This window comes from Canis aureus, chromosome 11, assembly GCF_053574225.1.
Source record: "Canis aureus isolate CA01 chromosome 11, VMU_Caureus_v.1.0, whole genome shotgun sequence".
Taxonomy (NCBI): Eukaryota; Metazoa; Chordata; class Mammalia; order Carnivora; family Canidae; genus Canis; species Canis aureus.
Window position 1 is genome coordinate 12,188,425 of NC_135621.1, and position 17,120 is coordinate 12,205,544.

General features: G+C 49.8%; 1 protein-coding gene across 6 annotated transcripts; it reads left to right on the plus strand.

Annotated features, from left to right (window-relative positions):
- Positions 1-3,172: 3,172 nt before the first annotated feature.
- On the plus strand, positions 3,173-16,802 carry DYRK2 (dual specificity tyrosine phosphorylation regulated kinase 2). 6 transcript variants are annotated; one of them, XM_077913754.1, is made up of 3 exons: positions 3,173-3,357; positions 3,851-3,999; positions 11,228-16,802. In XM_077913754.1, exons 1-3 carry the CDS (start codon positions 3,309-3,311, stop codon positions 12,833-12,835), a joined length of 1,806 nt encoding a protein of 601 aa, XP_077769880.1. In that variant the 5' UTR covers positions 3,173-3,308; the 3' UTR covers positions 12,836-16,802. The 6 variants fall into 6 exon arrangements, with proteins under 6 accessions (XP_077769880.1, XP_077769883.1, XP_077769882.1 ...); XM_077913756.1 differs by lacking the exon at positions 3,173-3,357 and adding an exon at positions 11,017-11,142 and having other exon boundaries at positions 3,898-3,999; XM_077913757.1 differs by lacking the exon at positions 3,851-3,999 and having other exon boundaries at positions 3,216-3,357.
- The last annotated feature ends 318 nt before the right edge of the window (positions 16,803-17,120 follow it).

The following is a 17,120-nucleotide window of genomic DNA, read 5'->3' on the forward strand; positions in this document are numbered from 1 at the left end:
GGATTAATAATGATGCATTAAAATACTAACGTTGGAGGGTCCTAACTCATAGCATGTACTCAGTTCATTCTCCTTGAAAGCTCACGGAATGCATTTAGACATGTATTTGACATAATCAAATATTATGACATATTTGATTATGTTTGACATAATCAAACATAATTTGACAGGCTGAATTAAATTAAATATTAAATTAAATTAAATTAAATATTGAAGTCCTCAATATTTAACAGAATGAGAGAAACCCAAGAAATTATAAATACTCATTTTGAGTGAGAATATAATTTTGAGAGGTATGCCATTTATAATCAAAATAGCCAGATTAGGCTAATATAAAATTTTTCTTAAGACAAAACAACAAAAAAAATATAAAATTGAAATGATACTTGCCATGTCATAAAGCAATATACTGTTAAAGTTCCCCAAACATGTATCTTTTTCTTTCTTTGATTAAAGTTAATGATTCTTTGTGTCCTTTTGTTTATTTTGTGTGTGTGTGTGTCCTTCTGTTTTAAAAAAAAAAAAGTCGGTGCTCCTTTTCCTCATGTTTAGTGTATAGATTAATATTGGTAATTTGGATTTTACAAACCACGACTTCCAGCATTGCCCTTATTCATGAAAAAGCAGTGCCATATTTCGTTTCTACCGAAGTATAGCAACAGTGACTTTGATTTAGCTCAAAAGGGGTGTCAGGTTATATTAAAATTGAATTTTTTGCTTGAGATTTTTTTTATTTGAAGATCCGTTACATGGGGTATTCATTTAAAAAAAAAAAGGAATACGGTATGAAAATAATTGTTTTGAAAAGGAAAGAAGGAGGGGCACCTGGGTGGCTAAATGGTTGAGCCTCTGCCTTTGGCCCAGGGCGTGGTCCTGGGATTTTGGGATCAAGTCTGCACCAGGCTTTCTGCTGGGAGCCTGAGTCTCCCTCTGCCTGTGTCTCGACCTCTCTCTCTGGGTCCCTCGTGAATAAATAAATAAAATCTTTAAATAAGGAAGGAAGGAAGGAAGGAAGGAAGGAAGGAAGGAAGGAAGGAAGGAAGGAAGGAAAAAGTCTTGAGTTTCTTAACAATCCAAGGTGGTCAGGTAAAGGAAAGCAGAGTGCAGTTAGACTGGGAGCCAGGGAATGGGTTCCGGCTTCCCCTCTGCCACTCAGCAGCCCCTTTTCTTTTAGGTAATTCTGAACACCAGCTCTTTCCCCAGGTGGATCTGGATGGGCCGGCAGGCTAAGGGGGCAGTTTCTTGCCAGGGCCAGACCCGGTTATCACTGCTCCAGAGGCCTCTTGTCGGATTGAGCATTTCACCGCGTTCTACTTGGTTAGAAGAAGGCGCCAACAGGATGTCTTTGCAGCACATGCACCAGGCCAGATTCTCCTCCGCCCCACTGGCTTCCTCTGCCAAAGCCACTGTCTTTGATGCCTCTGCAGAGCCCCCGGAGGCCGGGTCACAGCCTTTCTTTGAAACACTCGGGTTTGGGGCACTTGTACGCGGCCCAGGGTGCTCCCTCTGGGAGGCTGCTATGACAATCTGCAAACGGTAGGGGCGACGGGGCTCCGCGGGAGGTGGCCCCCTTCTGAGTGGAGTCTGCGCTGGGCTGGTTCAGGCCTGCACGCTGGGTGCAGCCGGGGGCACGGCAGGTCACGCGGGGCAGGGCATAGGACACCCAGGTCCCCCAGAACTTCAGACACCCGCAGCTCCTCTTCCGGAGGAGGAGGGCCCGTGGTCCGCGGGATCGCCCGCGCTTGCTCCGCCTTGCCCGAAGTGACCCAAACCCGTGACCTTTGTGCAGAGGATGTTCCACACACTCGACAGGACGCAGGTGCGGGACGGGCGCGCAGGTCTGCAGCCCGCAAGGGAGAGAGGCCGTGACGGCAAGAGGGCAGGGACCGCAGGGACGGTGCCCACGTGGGCGAGGCCGGGAGAGCGGGAGCCGGGCCTCCGGGGACGAGCGGAGCTCAGGGTGCCCCCCCCCCCCGGGCGGCGGCGGCGGCGGCGGCGGCGGCGGGCAGGTGTGTCTCCGCGGCCGCGGGACGCCAAGGGGAGGCGCCTGCGATGTTTGTTTTTGCCTAGCAACCCCCCGGCGCCTCTGCGCCTCGCGTCCCGGCCCGGCCGGCGGCCCCTCGGTGCCCCCTCGGTGCCCCCTCGGTGCCAGGGAACCCGGAGGGCGTGTGCGCCCGCGGTGCAGGGGGAGGCAGCCCGTCGCCCGCGCTCCGGGCTTGGCTCGCCGAGGTGACCCTCGCACCGCCAAGTTAATTTCCCAGATCAGCTGCGGCCCGGGGGGATGCTTAAGCCCCTGGGACCAGAGGCGGGCTGGGGGCGCGTATTGTGTGCGAGCAGCCCCCGGGCCCAGCGAGCCGGGCGTGCCTGTGTGTAGGGGGCACCCGCGGAAGGGGAGGGGGCTCTGCGGCGGTGTGGGCGGAGGAGGGAGGGAGGCGGGGGAGGAGGGGGGGCGCTGCAGGGGCTGCGGGCCGGGGAGCCGGGCAGCCGCGCGGAGGGCCGCCGGGGGAGGCGGAGGCCGAGCGGAGCCTGCAGACTTTTCCGGGGACTGGAGGGGCGGCCGTGCAGAGGACTGGGTGGGGCAGGGACTCCGGAGGGCGGCCGGGTGGGGGCGGGGTGTGCGTGAGCGCGTGCGGCCGGGCTGGGCGGGGGTGGGGGCGGGTGGGTGGGTCCGGGGGCGGGGCCTGCGGCGGAGGGGGCGGGGCCTGCAGGGACAGCGGGGCGGGGGTGGGGCCTGCGGCGGCGGAGGGGGCGGAGCCGGCGGGGCCTGCAGCGGGGCGGGGGCGGGGCCTGCAGCGGAGGGGGCGGGGCCTGCGGCGGCCGCGGGACGGGGCGGGGGCGGGGGCGGGGCGGGGCGGGGCGGGGCGGGGGCGGGGCCGTCCTCCCGGGCCGGGCGGCGCGCGGGCGCCAGTGCGAGTGTGCGCGGGGGCGCGCGCGCGGGCCCGGGGGAGGCTCCCGAGCGAGTCGGTGCAGGCGGCGCAGCCCGCTCCCCCGCGCCCCATGTGAGGGACTCGGGGAGGCCCGCGGCGCGCAGGGGAGGGCGAGGCATGTGCACGGGCCGGGGGGTGCTGCGGCCGCCCGAGGAAGAGGACGGCGGCGGCGGCGGCGGCGGCGGCGAGGAGGAGAGCGGGGCGCTCGCGGCGGCGGGCCCGGGCGGCGGGGATGCGGCGGGCTGCGCGGGGCCGGCTGTAGCGGACGCGAGGCGGCGAGGAGGCGCCGGAGAGCCGCGGAGGGGCGGCCGGGAGGAGCAGCGGCAGGACGGGCGGCGGCGGCGGCGGCGGCCCTGAAATGCATTTTCTGCTCCAGCGGCCATGTTAACCAGGAAACCTTCGGCCGCCGCTCCCGCCGCCTACCCGACCGGTAAGCAGGGCCGCCCCCCGCCCCCCGCCCCGCGGCCCCCGCGGCCCCCGCGCGCCCGGGTCCTGCCCTCGTGGCGGGGCGCCCGCGGGACCTCGAGCGAAGTGCGCGCGGCGGCGGGCCCGGGAGGACGGCGCGCCCTCGCCGCGGCCCCGCTCATTGTTGCGCGCGGGCCCGGGGCGCCTCCGAGGGGGCCCTGCACCCCCGCGCCCCCTGCCCCGCCCCCGCGCCCCCGCCGGCGGTGCGAGCCCCTTCCCCGCCCGCCCGGCAGCGCCGCGGGTCGCGAACTCCCGCGCCGGCGCCCGCCCGAACTTTGCAGCTGCCCGCACCCCGCCCGGGGCCCGGCGCCCCCGTCCTCCCGCTTGGCCCGCCGCACCGTCCGGCCCCCTCCCGGGGGAGAGCGGGGTTCGCCGCCCGAGGGGTGGGGCGGGGCGTCGGGGTCCGGTGGCTCTCCCTCCCTGACCCTCTTTTGTCTCCTCCCGCGCGTGGCTCCCAGGCCGAGGAGGGGACAGCGCCGTGCGACAGCTGCAGGCCTCCCCGGGGCTCGGTGCGGGGGCCCCCCGGAGCGGAGTGGGGACCGGCCCGCCCTCCCCGATCGCCCTGCCGCCTCTCCGGGCCGGCAACGCTGCGGCCGCGGCGCACACGGTGAGACCCAGCCCCCGGGAGGCCGGGGGGGCGGGGAGGGGCGGGGAGGGCCGCGGGCCCAGGCTCGGGGCAGTGCGGCTCTGACGCCGGGACGCGAGGGTCCCCACGCCCCTGGCTCCTGGCCCCTCGGACGCCACCCCGTGCACCCCGGGCGAGCGCAGGGCTGCGGCCACAAAGGGAGATTCGTGGCCTGGGCCCCTCGCTTCCCCTCCGGAGCCCGCCCACCCCGGCTCCTCTTCCTCGGAACTTCCTCCGCGCTGCTTTCCTTCTTTTCCCCCTCCTCGCTTCCCAGAGCTCCTTTCCCTGACCGGATAAACATCCCCCAGCCGCCACCCCCCCCCCCCCCCACGTTGGGTAGTGGGTATTTATAGAACAGATATGTGTTAGGGGACAGTCAGGCCGACCTGCCCGGAAAATCGATCCCCCAAAGAGCCTCCCAGGCCCGGCTCCAGCCAGCAGGGAGCACCGCCAATTGTCCCCCGCGTGTGGAAGCATGTTTTATGAGCGCTACAGGTTTGAGCACAGCAGAAATTGTAATTAACGTGAACAGAAATAAGAGCCACAGCAGCAGTCAAAACAACCAGCCACCCCTGTAGGATTCTCCCGCTTGGATATCATTCAGAAGGAAAGAGCCGCCTTTGCTTTGGAAGCGAGAAGGGAAGGGCACCTACCTGGCAGGTGCTGCGGTCCCCGGGTGGGTGGAGAGCCCACCACCCACCACCCACCGTGGGACCTGTGGCTGCGGATTGGCCGGCTGGATTTGACCTCGGCATGTACCTCTTCTCAGCTCGCAGAGATCGCCCTTGGAAGGTGACTGCCCCTTAGAGGAGGTGCGCACTTGGGGAGCAGGCCGTGCTTCCCCAGGTCCTACTTGCAACTGGATCCTCCAGAAGAACGGCCTAAGGTGGTTCTGTGTAAGGGATGCTTGGTGGGAATATGGCTTTGCCTAGTGCAAGTTGAATTCTTGTAGAAAAGGCCATTTCTGCTCTACAGAGAAGCACCTCTGAGGGTCAGGGGGTACGTGGAAACTTCTTTATTAGACAGTTTGTGAGAGGATGGCCCCAGTGCAGTATCCCCCCTTAGACCTGGACCCATATGCACAAGTTGTGTAGGAAAACATTTTGTTGTTAGTCATTCTCTCTCCCCTCTCCCCCCCCACCTGCTCCCCCCTCCCCCACGTGACCAGGGGCTAAGAATTCACTACACAGAAGTTAACTGATCTGTGTTACATGTTGATGGTGGAAGAGAATCTGTCGGTGGGCTGGTGGATTCCATATGTTAGGGCTGAATATTCCTGTTACAGTGACGTTTTAGTTGAGGAATTGCCATTGGTTTTTAGGAGTTTCTGGTTTGGTTTGGAATCATCTGACAATTTGGAAACGTAGCATCCGCTTCCACACCCCCACCCCCATCCCCGTGTGTGGATGTAATCACGTGACTTGGTGTGACCTGGGAAAGAAGTACTTGGTTTGCACCTGGATTCCAAAAGTGGGCTTTACTAGATCAGAGCCTTTCCCGTAGAAATATGTAATGAAATTAGAGAAAACAGAAGGTATGCACTGGAGCAACAGCTTGAGGTGGCCCAGAAATGAACAGATGTGAGGGGCCTTCTCAGGACTCCCAGGAATGGATGCTTGTATTTTGCTGCAGTATCGGACTGGTTTACCTGTCTTGAGCTTACAGTTAAAATTCCAGTATGCTATTGGTCATCGGAGTTGGTTTTGAAAGTGTGAGGTTCGTTTTCTATTGTGGTTTAGCTTTGATTTGTACGACATTGCAGATTTCCTAGAACAGGAAAGTTTAAAAAGACCACAGTGTTTATCTGGTTCTACTCCTTCATTTTACAGATGAGGTAGCAGTCGGACAGGTTAACTGGTTTGGTCAAGACTCCCCAGCCACTTCGTATCAAGGCTGGAGTGAAAGCCCAGGCCCTCCTGAGCCTACCTTCAACATATTGCTTGACACCGCTAAGCCTAGGAAGTTGTGTTCGTTTTGTTATAAATGCAGGAACCTTTGCAGATCCGTACGTCCATATGTCTTTCAGGTGCTTTATGGGGTGTTTTTTTTTTTTTTTTTTTTAATTCCACAGCAGTTATATCTGGGAAGAACAGTTTTAAAATGGTCGGGAGGGATGGGTATTGAGGATAAGAAAAGGGATCTTATCACAGAAGCTTGCCCATATTTTCCCTGGTCATGATACAGTAGGTGGGTAAATATGTGCTTATAAAGATTATGAACTTTGGAATTTATTTCGTCCATTGCCCTTTTGTTCCCTGCCTCCATGGATATATTATTGTATACTTAGTCATTTTGTTTATTTCTGTTTGTCCTAAGAGTGTACCCAGTAACCGTCTTGATTCCTATAGTTTTTTTCTTTTGATATTGTGAGATAATGATATACGTTTTTTTAAATTCCCAAGTGTTAGTATTATCTCACTTTCATTTTTTTTTTTTAAACTTTTATTTTATTTTATTTATGATAGTCATACAGAGAGAGAGAGAGAGAGAGGCAGAGACATAGGCAGAGGGAGAAGCAGGCTCCATGCACCGGGAGCCTGATATGGGATTCGATCCTGGGTCTCCAGGATCGCGCCCTGGGCCAAAGGCAGGCGCCAAACCGCTGCGCCACCCAGGGATCCCTATCTCACTTTCATAACTGTTCTGATGACTAAAGCAGTCTCCGGTTACCATTTTACCTTTATAAAATAATTGGGATTAAGAAAGAATGAGTTTTTTCATTTTTAAAATAGTAATATTTTGAAGAAAAAGTAGATATTTGACTGAGGGTCACACAGACTGTTTGAGGAGCAGCTAAAATCCAGCCTTTTGACAGTCAGGTCTGTTCCCATAACACTATACTGCATTTCTAAGATGACTTCAGGGAAGTTTTTAAATGCTCCAAAATGTTAGCACAGTATGAAGTATCTGCTATTTTCCACTTTCTTATTGGAAGAGATTTAAACTACCCAACTGGTTAGACCACTGTCCTTCTATAATTTTTAATACTAAACGATTTCATGGTCAGAGAAGGCTTTTGTAGGCCTGTTTGAACCCATAGATTGTACATTTCTAACAATTGCCTTCGTTCTGTGTATATTTTTAAATGTGACAGCCATGCTAGGTAGGCAGTGGCAAATAGGAATAAGCCAGGTTGTCAGACTCCAAGAGGTTTTTAATATCTTTACCGTTACGTAGGCCTGGCAAATGTGTTCTGGAAATAGGGTGGCTCTTCTAGAGCTGCCCCCTCCCTTTTATTTTTTTTTTTTTAATCATCAGTTAATTGTGCTTCAGAATTTCGTTGTGATTTTAGGAGTCTGCAGTGCTTGAGATCAAAGGCCTTCCTTACTAAAGCCTCTCAACTGAATCCCCTTAACATCTGGAGAGTTTTTAAGATGCCATCCATGGCTTTCGGGGGTTTAGTTGATGCCTCTGCCCCCGGTACTTTTTTACTGGCTCTCATTTGCCTTTAAAGTCTCTGCTGATGCACTGCAAGCCTACCATCTTGTGACCTGGATCACTGGGGACGATTCCCAGTTCCCTGGGCATTAAGTTCGTGTTTCCTTGTGAAGGTGCAAAGGTAGTTCCCAAGCAGAACTCAGAGAGGTATCAGTTAGCAAGGATTTATTGACACCTGTTCTTCCGTTCCGCAGATAGTTACTGAGTGCTTACTGCATGTTTGGGTTTGTGTTAATAGGGACTTACAAAGATTAACAGGTGACCCCGCCCTGGTATTGCTCACAGCCAGGTGGGTACCTCAGGTATTACAGCACTTAAGGGAAGATGAAGTAGATGTTAACAGTCGGTCGGTGGGCTACAAGCACAAGGGAGGAAAGGGGCCTTTCCTGTGTTTCATGGAAGAGATGAGAGTTGAACTGGACATGGAAGGCTGAGAAGGAGTTTACTGTGTAGACATGGTTCGGGAGGAGATTCCCAGCAGCTTTTGGAAAGGATAATAATAGCTCTTCTTTACTAAGCACTTTATACATTTTGCCTTACTTAACCCAAATAGTCCTCATGAGAAACTCTGTTGCCTTCTTTTGACAGCCAAGCATACTGAGGTTCAGAGAGATTAAGTAAATTGCCCAAGGTCACACATTTAGTAAGTGATAGAGCTGAGATTCATTACCTGTGTGTCTAAGGAAAATGCCTTGACTTGTAACGGTTACTTAAAAAGGAGAGGTGCGTAAAGGAGCATGGTGTTGCCGCAGGTTTGGGGAACCCAGCTTTGTAACTCTCAGAGAGAATTGTAGCAGTGGTAGATGACATTGTAAGGAAGGCCTCAGGTCTTTCATGTGCTATACTTTAGGACCTGGTGTCCTGGCCTGTAAATTCTTCTACTGTCTATGGAAACGGGGTATAGCTGTAGGCCTTGAGCGGAAGTGAGGTCACCGTCAGACTGACACTTCTCGATGACCATTCTAGAAGTACTTTGGAGAGAAGAGATTTGAGGAATTCTAGCCCGAGAAGGAAATTCTAGCCCAACAGGAGTGGGCTGTGAGGCCCGGTCAGTGGAGCGGGAGTAGGATGGAGAGAGAGGACAGGGCCTAGCGGGGACTAAGGAGGTGAGGGAGACGTTGAGAAGGATTTCCAGATGTAAATCTTGAGTGATGACGTGGAGGTGAAGCCTCTTGTTTCTCAGAAATTGAGGGTATGGGAGGAGGAAATGGTTGTGGTAGGAAGATCAGGAGTTCAGTTTGAATTGCTTGTGGGAAAGGCCACGGGTCTATAGTTGGTCACGAGAGTCCCCGACTCAGCCTAGGTCGGGCGGGCCCCAGCTGTAGGTGGCAGATGCAGCAGATACCAGCCCTTGGGTGGTTGCTGAAGCCCCGGCTGTGGTCAGGATCGGCCGGGGAGAATTACGGGAGGCGAGAAGCCAGGAGAGTTGAGGATTGAACCCTGGGGAACCCCTGAAGCCACCCAAGGGTAGGTTAGTTCACCTACTAATAGTTGAGACCTTGAGACGGCTGAGAAGACCCAGCGGAGGCGGTTGGAGAGACGGGAGGTGATCCAGTTAGTTGTTGAACTCTCTTCGGTGTTGGTCGATAAACTTGTGTGTTATATTTTAAATCGTGCACAACATGAAGATTGCCGTTGCTGAAACTGGAGTGAATTTTGGATGCTCAGAAAGTTTTGCTTTGCTGTCTTTTTAGGAGTTGCTAAAGCCCCGAGGTTAATCTTGTCCCTAGTGAAGCCTCCTGCTTTTTGTACTGTGCATACTGGTAATGTAGGTTTTTCTTCTGAATCACTTCCACCCCGAAGAGAATGGTTCTCTACGTGAGCTATATTTCGAATTTCAGGTCCTTGTATTTCCTGGTGCTTGAAAGACCACAGTGGGGAGGGCGGGGTGCAGAGAGCGGGCTTGGGAACAAAAGCAGTGGACAAGCCTGTACTACTTTTATATATATACTCATGGACTTCCTGATTCCATTTTTATAGATTGTTCTGCTTTTGCCTTCGAATGGGGATAAAATAACCCGTCCAGCTGCCCTGACACAAGTTCACTTAGCATCATTATCATCTGTGACTTTAATAAAAGGGTTTGACTAGAAGTCTGAGAAGTAAAATCCCTCTATCTATGAAATCACACTTCAGACGAGCCCAGGGACTGTACTGTCTTCTGCTTTGTTTTAGAAGCAAGCAGAGAGAAAACTCACTCCTCAAATAATCACTGTGCGGGCGGCGTGTCAGTTAAAGAAAATTCAAAGGTCTTGGTCTGCTACTGAGAAATTTCATTTTGGAATCGAGGTGATTCCACACCACTTCCCAAGTTGCTGAATTAACACATACAAACTGCTTCTACTCCTTGGGTAGGACATAGAGCCCCGAAGGTAGGCTTCAGAAAGGGAGAAGAGAAAAAATAGTGACGGCCAAAGAGTTCAGCTAATCGGTTGTAAGCTTCTCAAGGGCAGGGATGCTACCACTTGCGTGGCTAGACCTTAGCTGATACTGGTTGAGCGGATAAGATGGGCTGGAGGTGAGGAATTGATCGTTAAGGTTTTATATAAAAATCACCCAGCAGGATGCATTAAGACTTGTGGGGTGGTTGTCTGAGGCTGGTGAGGATTCCGAACTGAGAGGGGATCCTGGCTGCCAGTGCTCGCCCCTCCCTCACATCTTTGCAATAATAATACTTGAAAGAAATCCCCAGCAGATTCTCAGTGGAAGGCCGGGGGCCCCTTGGCTTGCACCATCAGTTTTGTTTAGACAGGAATATTCAGGGATGGCATGTGTGCCTGAAATAGAAGTCGCTAGTTTGTGTTCCTTGTTGGAAAGCCGGGTATCCCAGCAGCCCACAGAAATACATTGTGGAGAGAGCTGAGCCATTGACCAAAGGAAGGCCCCAAACTGTGTGGTGGTTGGTTTGTTGCGCCGAATGGCCTTAAATGGTCATCACAGTCAATGAAGCCCAGACATTTTTAAAAATAGATTAGGGATTTACAGGATGCTACAGTGCGTATCTACATGGGAATCTTTCAAGCCTGAAAGTGCATACTTTTTTTTTTTTTTTTTTTTTTTTTTTGCCAGCGGTTCATACATTCTCTCCTAGGTGTGGTCAGTTTTCCAAGGAGTAGAGGAGGCCGAGGAGAATGAAGATGCTAGTGTTTCCACACAGAGCTAGCTAGACGTTGGAGGAAGGGTAGTGAACAAGACAGATGTGGTCCCTGCCCTCGGGGTAACGAAGAAGCTACTAACTGCGGTGAGAAGGAGGTTGTATTCCGGAGGAGGGGGAGCCAGCACACGGACTACCTGTTCATGCTCTCTGCATCCTGTTTCACTGGGTGCTGTGTGGGTTGAATGGAACACCTGTGCTGTGCCAGGCCCTGTGCTGAATCTTAGGTAGAGGCTAGCGAACAAGGCACAGAGACGCTCTCCGCCTCCGTAGGGAACTGCTCGGAAGATCCTGGATATGTACAGCAAACTGCTTGTCTGTTAGGTGTAAGCGCTCGTGGGGTCTTTTTTTTCTGGATCCCAAGTTTCGTAGCCTTACCAAGTCGTGTAATCTTTTTCCTTTATCAGAGGTTGTCGGCGTCCTGTCCACTCTCCCCATCAGGGTGTTCGTGAGGTCCCTCCTGGGTGTACAGCTCTTTCCATTTAGAGCAACTGACTCTGACTGGAGATTCAAACAAACCGGATTTCGTAAAGGTGGGGCGGGGGCCGACCCATAAAATAGCCCATGTGAACAGACACACCTCTTCCATCCTATTCACGTTTGCTTTCTGAATTCCAGCTTGGCGGCAGTAAGCACACAATGAATGATCACTTACACGTCGGCAGCCACAGCCACGGACAGATCCAGGTTCAGCAGCTGTTTGAGGATAATAGTAACAAGCGGACAGTGCTCACGACACAACCAAATGGGCTTACAACAGTGGGTAAAGCGGGATTGCCGGTGGTGCCCGAGCGGCAGCTGGAGAGCATCCACAGACGGCAGGGGAGCTCCACGTCTCTGAAGTCTATGGAAGGCATGGGGAAGGTGAAAGCCACCCCCATGACACCCGAACAAGCAATGAAGCAATACATGCAAAAACTAACCACCTTTGAACACCACGAGATTTTCAGCTACCCTGAAATATATTTCTTGGGTCCAAATGCAAAGAAGCGCCAGGGCATGACAGGTGGGCCCAACAACGGGGGCTACGACGATGACCAGGGATCCTACGTGCAGGTGCCCCACGATCACGTGGCTTACAGGTACGAGGTCCTCAAGGTCATTGGGAAGGGCAGCTTTGGGCAGGTGGTCAAGGCCTACGACCACAAAGTCCACCAGCACGTGGCCCTGAAGATGGTGCGGAATGAGAAGCGGTTCCACCGGCAGGCAGCGGAGGAGATCCGGATCCTGGAGCACCTGCGGAAGCAGGACAAGGACAACACCATGAACGTCATCCACATGCTGGAGAACTTCACCTTCCGGAACCACATCTGCATGACGTTCGAGCTGCTGAGCATGAACCTCTACGAGCTCATCAAGAAGAATAAGTTCCAGGGCTTCAGCCTGCCTTTGGTTCGCAAGTTTGCCCACTCCATTCTGCAGTGCTTGGATGCTTTGCACAAGAACAGAATAATTCACTGTGACCTTAAGCCCGAGAACATTTTATTAAAGCAGCAGGGTAGAAGTGGTATTAAAGTGATCGATTTTGGCTCCAGTTGTTACGAGCATCAGCGCGTCTACACGTACATTCAGTCCCGTTTCTACCGGGCTCCGGAAGTGATCCTGGGCGCCAGGTACGGCATGCCCATCGATATGTGGAGCCTGGGTTGCATTTTAGCCGAGCTCCTGACTGGTTACCCGCTCTTGCCTGGGGAAGACGAAGGGGACCAGCTGGCTTGTATGATTGAACTATTGGGCATGCCCTCCCAGAAACTGCTGGATGCATCCAAACGAGCCAAAAATTTTGTGAGCTCCAAGGGTTATCCCCGTTACTGCACTGTCACGACACTCTCAGACGGCTCTGTGGTTCTCAACGGAGGCCGTTCCCGGAGGGGGAAACTGAGGGGCCCACCAGAGAGCCGGGAGTGGGGGAATGCACTGAAGGGGTGTGACGATCCCCTTTTCCTGGACTTCTTAAAACAGTGTTTAGAATGGGATCCTGCGGTTCGCATGACCCCTGGCCAGGCTTTACGGCATCCCTGGCTGCGGAGGCGGCTGCCAAAGCCTCCGACAGGGGAGAAGACGTCCGTGAAAAGGATAACCGAGAGCACTGGTGCTATCACATCCATTTCCAAGTTACCTCCACCTTCCAGCTCAGCTTCCAAACTGAGGACTAATTTGGCACAGATGACAGATGCCAATGGGAATATTCAGCAGAGGACAGTGTTGCCAAAACTTGTCAGCTGAGCTGAGTCCCCTGATGCTGGTAATCTGAAAGATACGACGTTGCTGAGCCTTACTGGGTTGAAAAGGAGTAGCTCAGACCTGTTTTTATTTGCTCAATAACTCAACTCATTTGTATCTTTTCAGCACTTATTTTAATGTAAGAAAGTTGTTCATTTTGTTTTTATAAAATACATGGGGACAATGCTTTAAGTTTTTATACTTCCTGAAACTGTTTTTGTGTTCTAAAAGTATGATGAGCCTTACTGTATCTAGTGTGGCAGAGTAATAAACATCAGTGGCAGGCCATTGATTACTTCATGACTGCTGCGCATTTACAGATTGGTGTCAAAGACATTCACTGTTTTTATGGTTCATATTATATTCCCCCCCTCCCCCGAGGTGATTGCTCCCGAAGGTCCCCTCCCCCCCCAGCCCCACCGATGCTCCAGGTTCACACACAGGAGTAGCATGTCCTGCCTCCGTTTCCCCTAAGTTACGTGGGTGGTAGTGAGGGCGGGAGGAGAACAGTCAGGACAACACTGACGCTCTAAAGAGAACTGCACGGTAGAGACTTTTTTTCCCTAAACCAGTGGTCAAACAGACACGACATCCCCAAGTTCAAATGCCCACTTAGCACTCTGACTTTCTAAAAGCTGGCCAAGCACACCTGGGTGGATAAATGGAAACGTGTGTGTTCCTTCACATTCTCTAATACGATCAGCAAGCTGTTTTGTAAAGAAGCCTCAGATCACGGACTTGGTTTTGCACCTAAATATAGAAATGTATTCCATGAACTGTTTCTCCTCTTTGCTTTTCTCCTCTCTGTTCCTCTTTTACCACACATCTGTTGCTTGCATTTAGGTGTTTTTTTTTTCCCCCTTCAAATATATATCCCAGACTGTTAATACAGAAGAGAGACATTTCAGCTGTGATTTTTGACCATTGTTTCATATCCCAGTTTAAAAAAGAACAGCAGCCTGGCTACTTAAGGTGGGGATTTCCACAGTTCCAAAGGTCTAGCAAATTAAAGTGAGTTCACACTTTGCAGGTGTCACTGTAAGGTTCTCTTAGCCTGGGAAAGCATCAACTCTTTCTTTAAAAAGAAAGAAGGCTGAAAATCCTCTTGCTGAACAGAAGTCATTGTGACTGTTCAAGGAGACCCGTTTTAACAACCAATGTAAAGGAGGAAAAGTTCAATCTCAAGTTAAATGGTTTGACTTTCTTGCATCATTAGAAAAATCACAAATTGCATTCCTCTGTTTTACTTTCTTTTGGATTGCACTGATTGTTTTTTGTGGGAATGACACTTTACCTGGGAAAGTAACTGAGAGTTAGGCAAAAGAATATTTTCGTCTCTGAATAATAATTATTTTCAAAGTGAAAAATTCAGTATTTTATCACTAATGTATGAGCAGTGATATTTATCAATTTCAAGGCACGTGGAAGAAATTTTTTTGGTATGTGCAATTTAATATAGAAAGATTTTGCCTGTTTGGATAATAGGTTTTGGGTAGTATAAATTAGGATAAATACTCTTTTATATGCACAGATACTATTGTATTGCCTGTAAATTGATTTACAAGTACTTAAAGCATGGTCCCCAGCGAGGCCAAGAAAGTTTCCGGTTAAGTTCTTTTAACATTAGTCCTACAGTTTCTCTTACTTTAAAGAAGAAAAGAAAAAAAAAGTAGTTTTTGGAACAAAACACTTATCTTGAGGCTTTGTCAGTTGGTGGAGAAAAATGCTCAGGAACTATTACAGATATTTGCCAAAAAACAGTAATAAGATTAGCTTATTAGTAAGATAGTGATGTTGATATTTGCTTTACTATTTAAGGGTGTCACTGATAAATTAATTTGTACTTCTGTATTTAGAAATTATAGCTTCTTTCCCCTAGTCAAATTCTTTAGCATATCGTACACATTTCTGTGTAATCTGTGGAAGTGCAATAATATGTTAGTAACTTGCTTTTTAAAACGATGCTCATGTGACGATACCCCAATCAGTGGCTTATAGAATTTAAAGATTGTGTATTTATTATTAAAATTGTGACTTGAAGGCATAAGAAGTAGAAGACTCAGTATGGTGGCTTTGTAAAACCGTAAGCCTCTGAATGATGGTTAGCTTCTTTAGGTCATTAAAATAAACCCATAAAGGCTGTTTTTCCCTTGCGATGCTCCTCTTCCATATCCATCCTCCTTTTCACATTTAGGTTTATATGAACCTGAGCCTGCCATTAATAGAAACTTCCCTTTAAAATACATGTGAAAATTTATAAGTGGACTAATACTGCTTGTCTTTCCCCCACCACATAAAACTGGTTCTTAAGATGCCAATAGTGCATTTGTGACTATATTCACAAATGTAACCGGAAACTTTTAAGCCAAACTATGATGTGCAGCGCTATGCACCCCCACCCCCGAAATAAAGTGAAATTTACTTCATTCACAAGAGCCACCATGTTCAGTGTTTAGTGATAGGGCTGCTTTAAAAAAAAAAAAAAATCCAGCTTAATTATAATGTCCAAAAAAAAAAAAAAGTTGCATCTCTGTGATCTTAAATAAATGAAGGGCTCTAATAGGCTACTAGGAGTTGGCTTGGAAACAGTCCTTGGTCTCACAGGTTACCATTGTCTAGGGATGTCTGAGCTGTTTTCAGATTTCAGAATAGCACAGTGTCTTGTCTTTGGTTGCAGTCTCATCTGGCTCCGTTTCTTGCACCTCCACAGCGCACATGACCACTTGAGTGCGTTGCTCCAGCAGTGGAACAGCACCGTGCTGCAGGACAGTGCAGATCGACAGGAGAGGAGAAATTGTGCCCTCAGTGTTAATTAACAATGTGCCTTTTGTTCTGAATGCCATGTTGTAGGGCATGCATTTTTTGGCCTCTTTAACTCTTTGAATACCAGGCAGTAAGGATGGAACCCACCTCTGCAAAGATACATCTGTCTTAAATATCTAGTGACTTACAGGCCTTAATAGAAACCACAAGGCGTAAATCATCATCAGGCATTGAAAAAGGTAACCACTGGTTAGTTACACCGGAAATTCCTATGTTTAAGGGGTTAAAGACGATCTTTGTTGTATCTTATCATCAGACTGATTTTTTAAATGATATTTTTTGTTATGCTAACACTAGACAAAAATCAACTGTATTTGTAAAAATTTACCTCAAACCATTTAATTTTATAGTGTGATTAATCCCAGGGCATTTGGTATGAACCAAAGTGCATTCCTTTTCTATGTGCCTGGCTCTAGTACGGATGGCCAGGGATTTTTACAATTTGGGTGCAAGGCACTTAAGCCACTTTTAAACTTAATGGGTGGTTTGGAGTCGTGTTAAAGGACTCCATCGGGAGGTTAGGCAACACTTCAGGCATCAGTAGCATTGGGCCATATTGGAATCTTAAAAGTGTGAATTATTTTAAAAGAGAGCATTCATTTTTGTAATTTTTTTCATCAAGAGTATTTCTGGTAAGCAGAAGACTTTTTAAAAAAAAAACTGATTTGGTTGGTAAAGGTTTTAATATCGCCCAACATAATGCTGTGGTAGCATTAAAAAAAAAAAGTATTTGTCAACTCTGTTTCTTAGGGGCTTGTACATCTCTCTGCTATGGACATAGATAAAATTAATTGTAATTATACTCAGCTCAACTGCTACAGTTATGTCTAGGCAGTGGCTTGGGTTTTTATCGAGCAACAACTTAGACACGTGACTGTAATATGCTGCAACTGTGTGTACTGAAAATATGTGAAAATGGTTGAATGTGGACTGTGTATATATGTATGTAAACATTTCTGTGAGATGCTGCTGTCGCCACTTAACATGAAATATGTTCTGGTGGATTTTAATCCTAGTGGCCAGTTCTATGATACTGTATGTATTGTACAGCTGAAGACAGGAGTAAGACTGTTCAGTGAATATTTGTTAACATTTTATTGTCGTGGCCAGAGATAATTTCAGAATAAAAATTTAATGTCCTACCTTACTTTTCTCCCCTTTTCTAACTATAATTTAACTCCTGATCTATTTCCGGTGGTATTCTTGGTCTGGTAGCCTGGAGAGAGTTGTTTAGAAGGCAAACATTGTCAGCTACAATTGACTTTTTTTTTTTTTTTTATTAGTTCAGCGTAAATGTGCAGATTCTAAGTAAGAAAGACTAAAGTTTTAGCAGGCAACTCTTGCTTTTCTTAGGATATCCTATTCTTTAACCTGTAATATAGTTCTGTGTTTATTGTCCTTTATATGGACTCTGTGGCTGTGTTCTATATCCTGCTAGAACTTCAAATCTTTTTTTTTTCTTTTT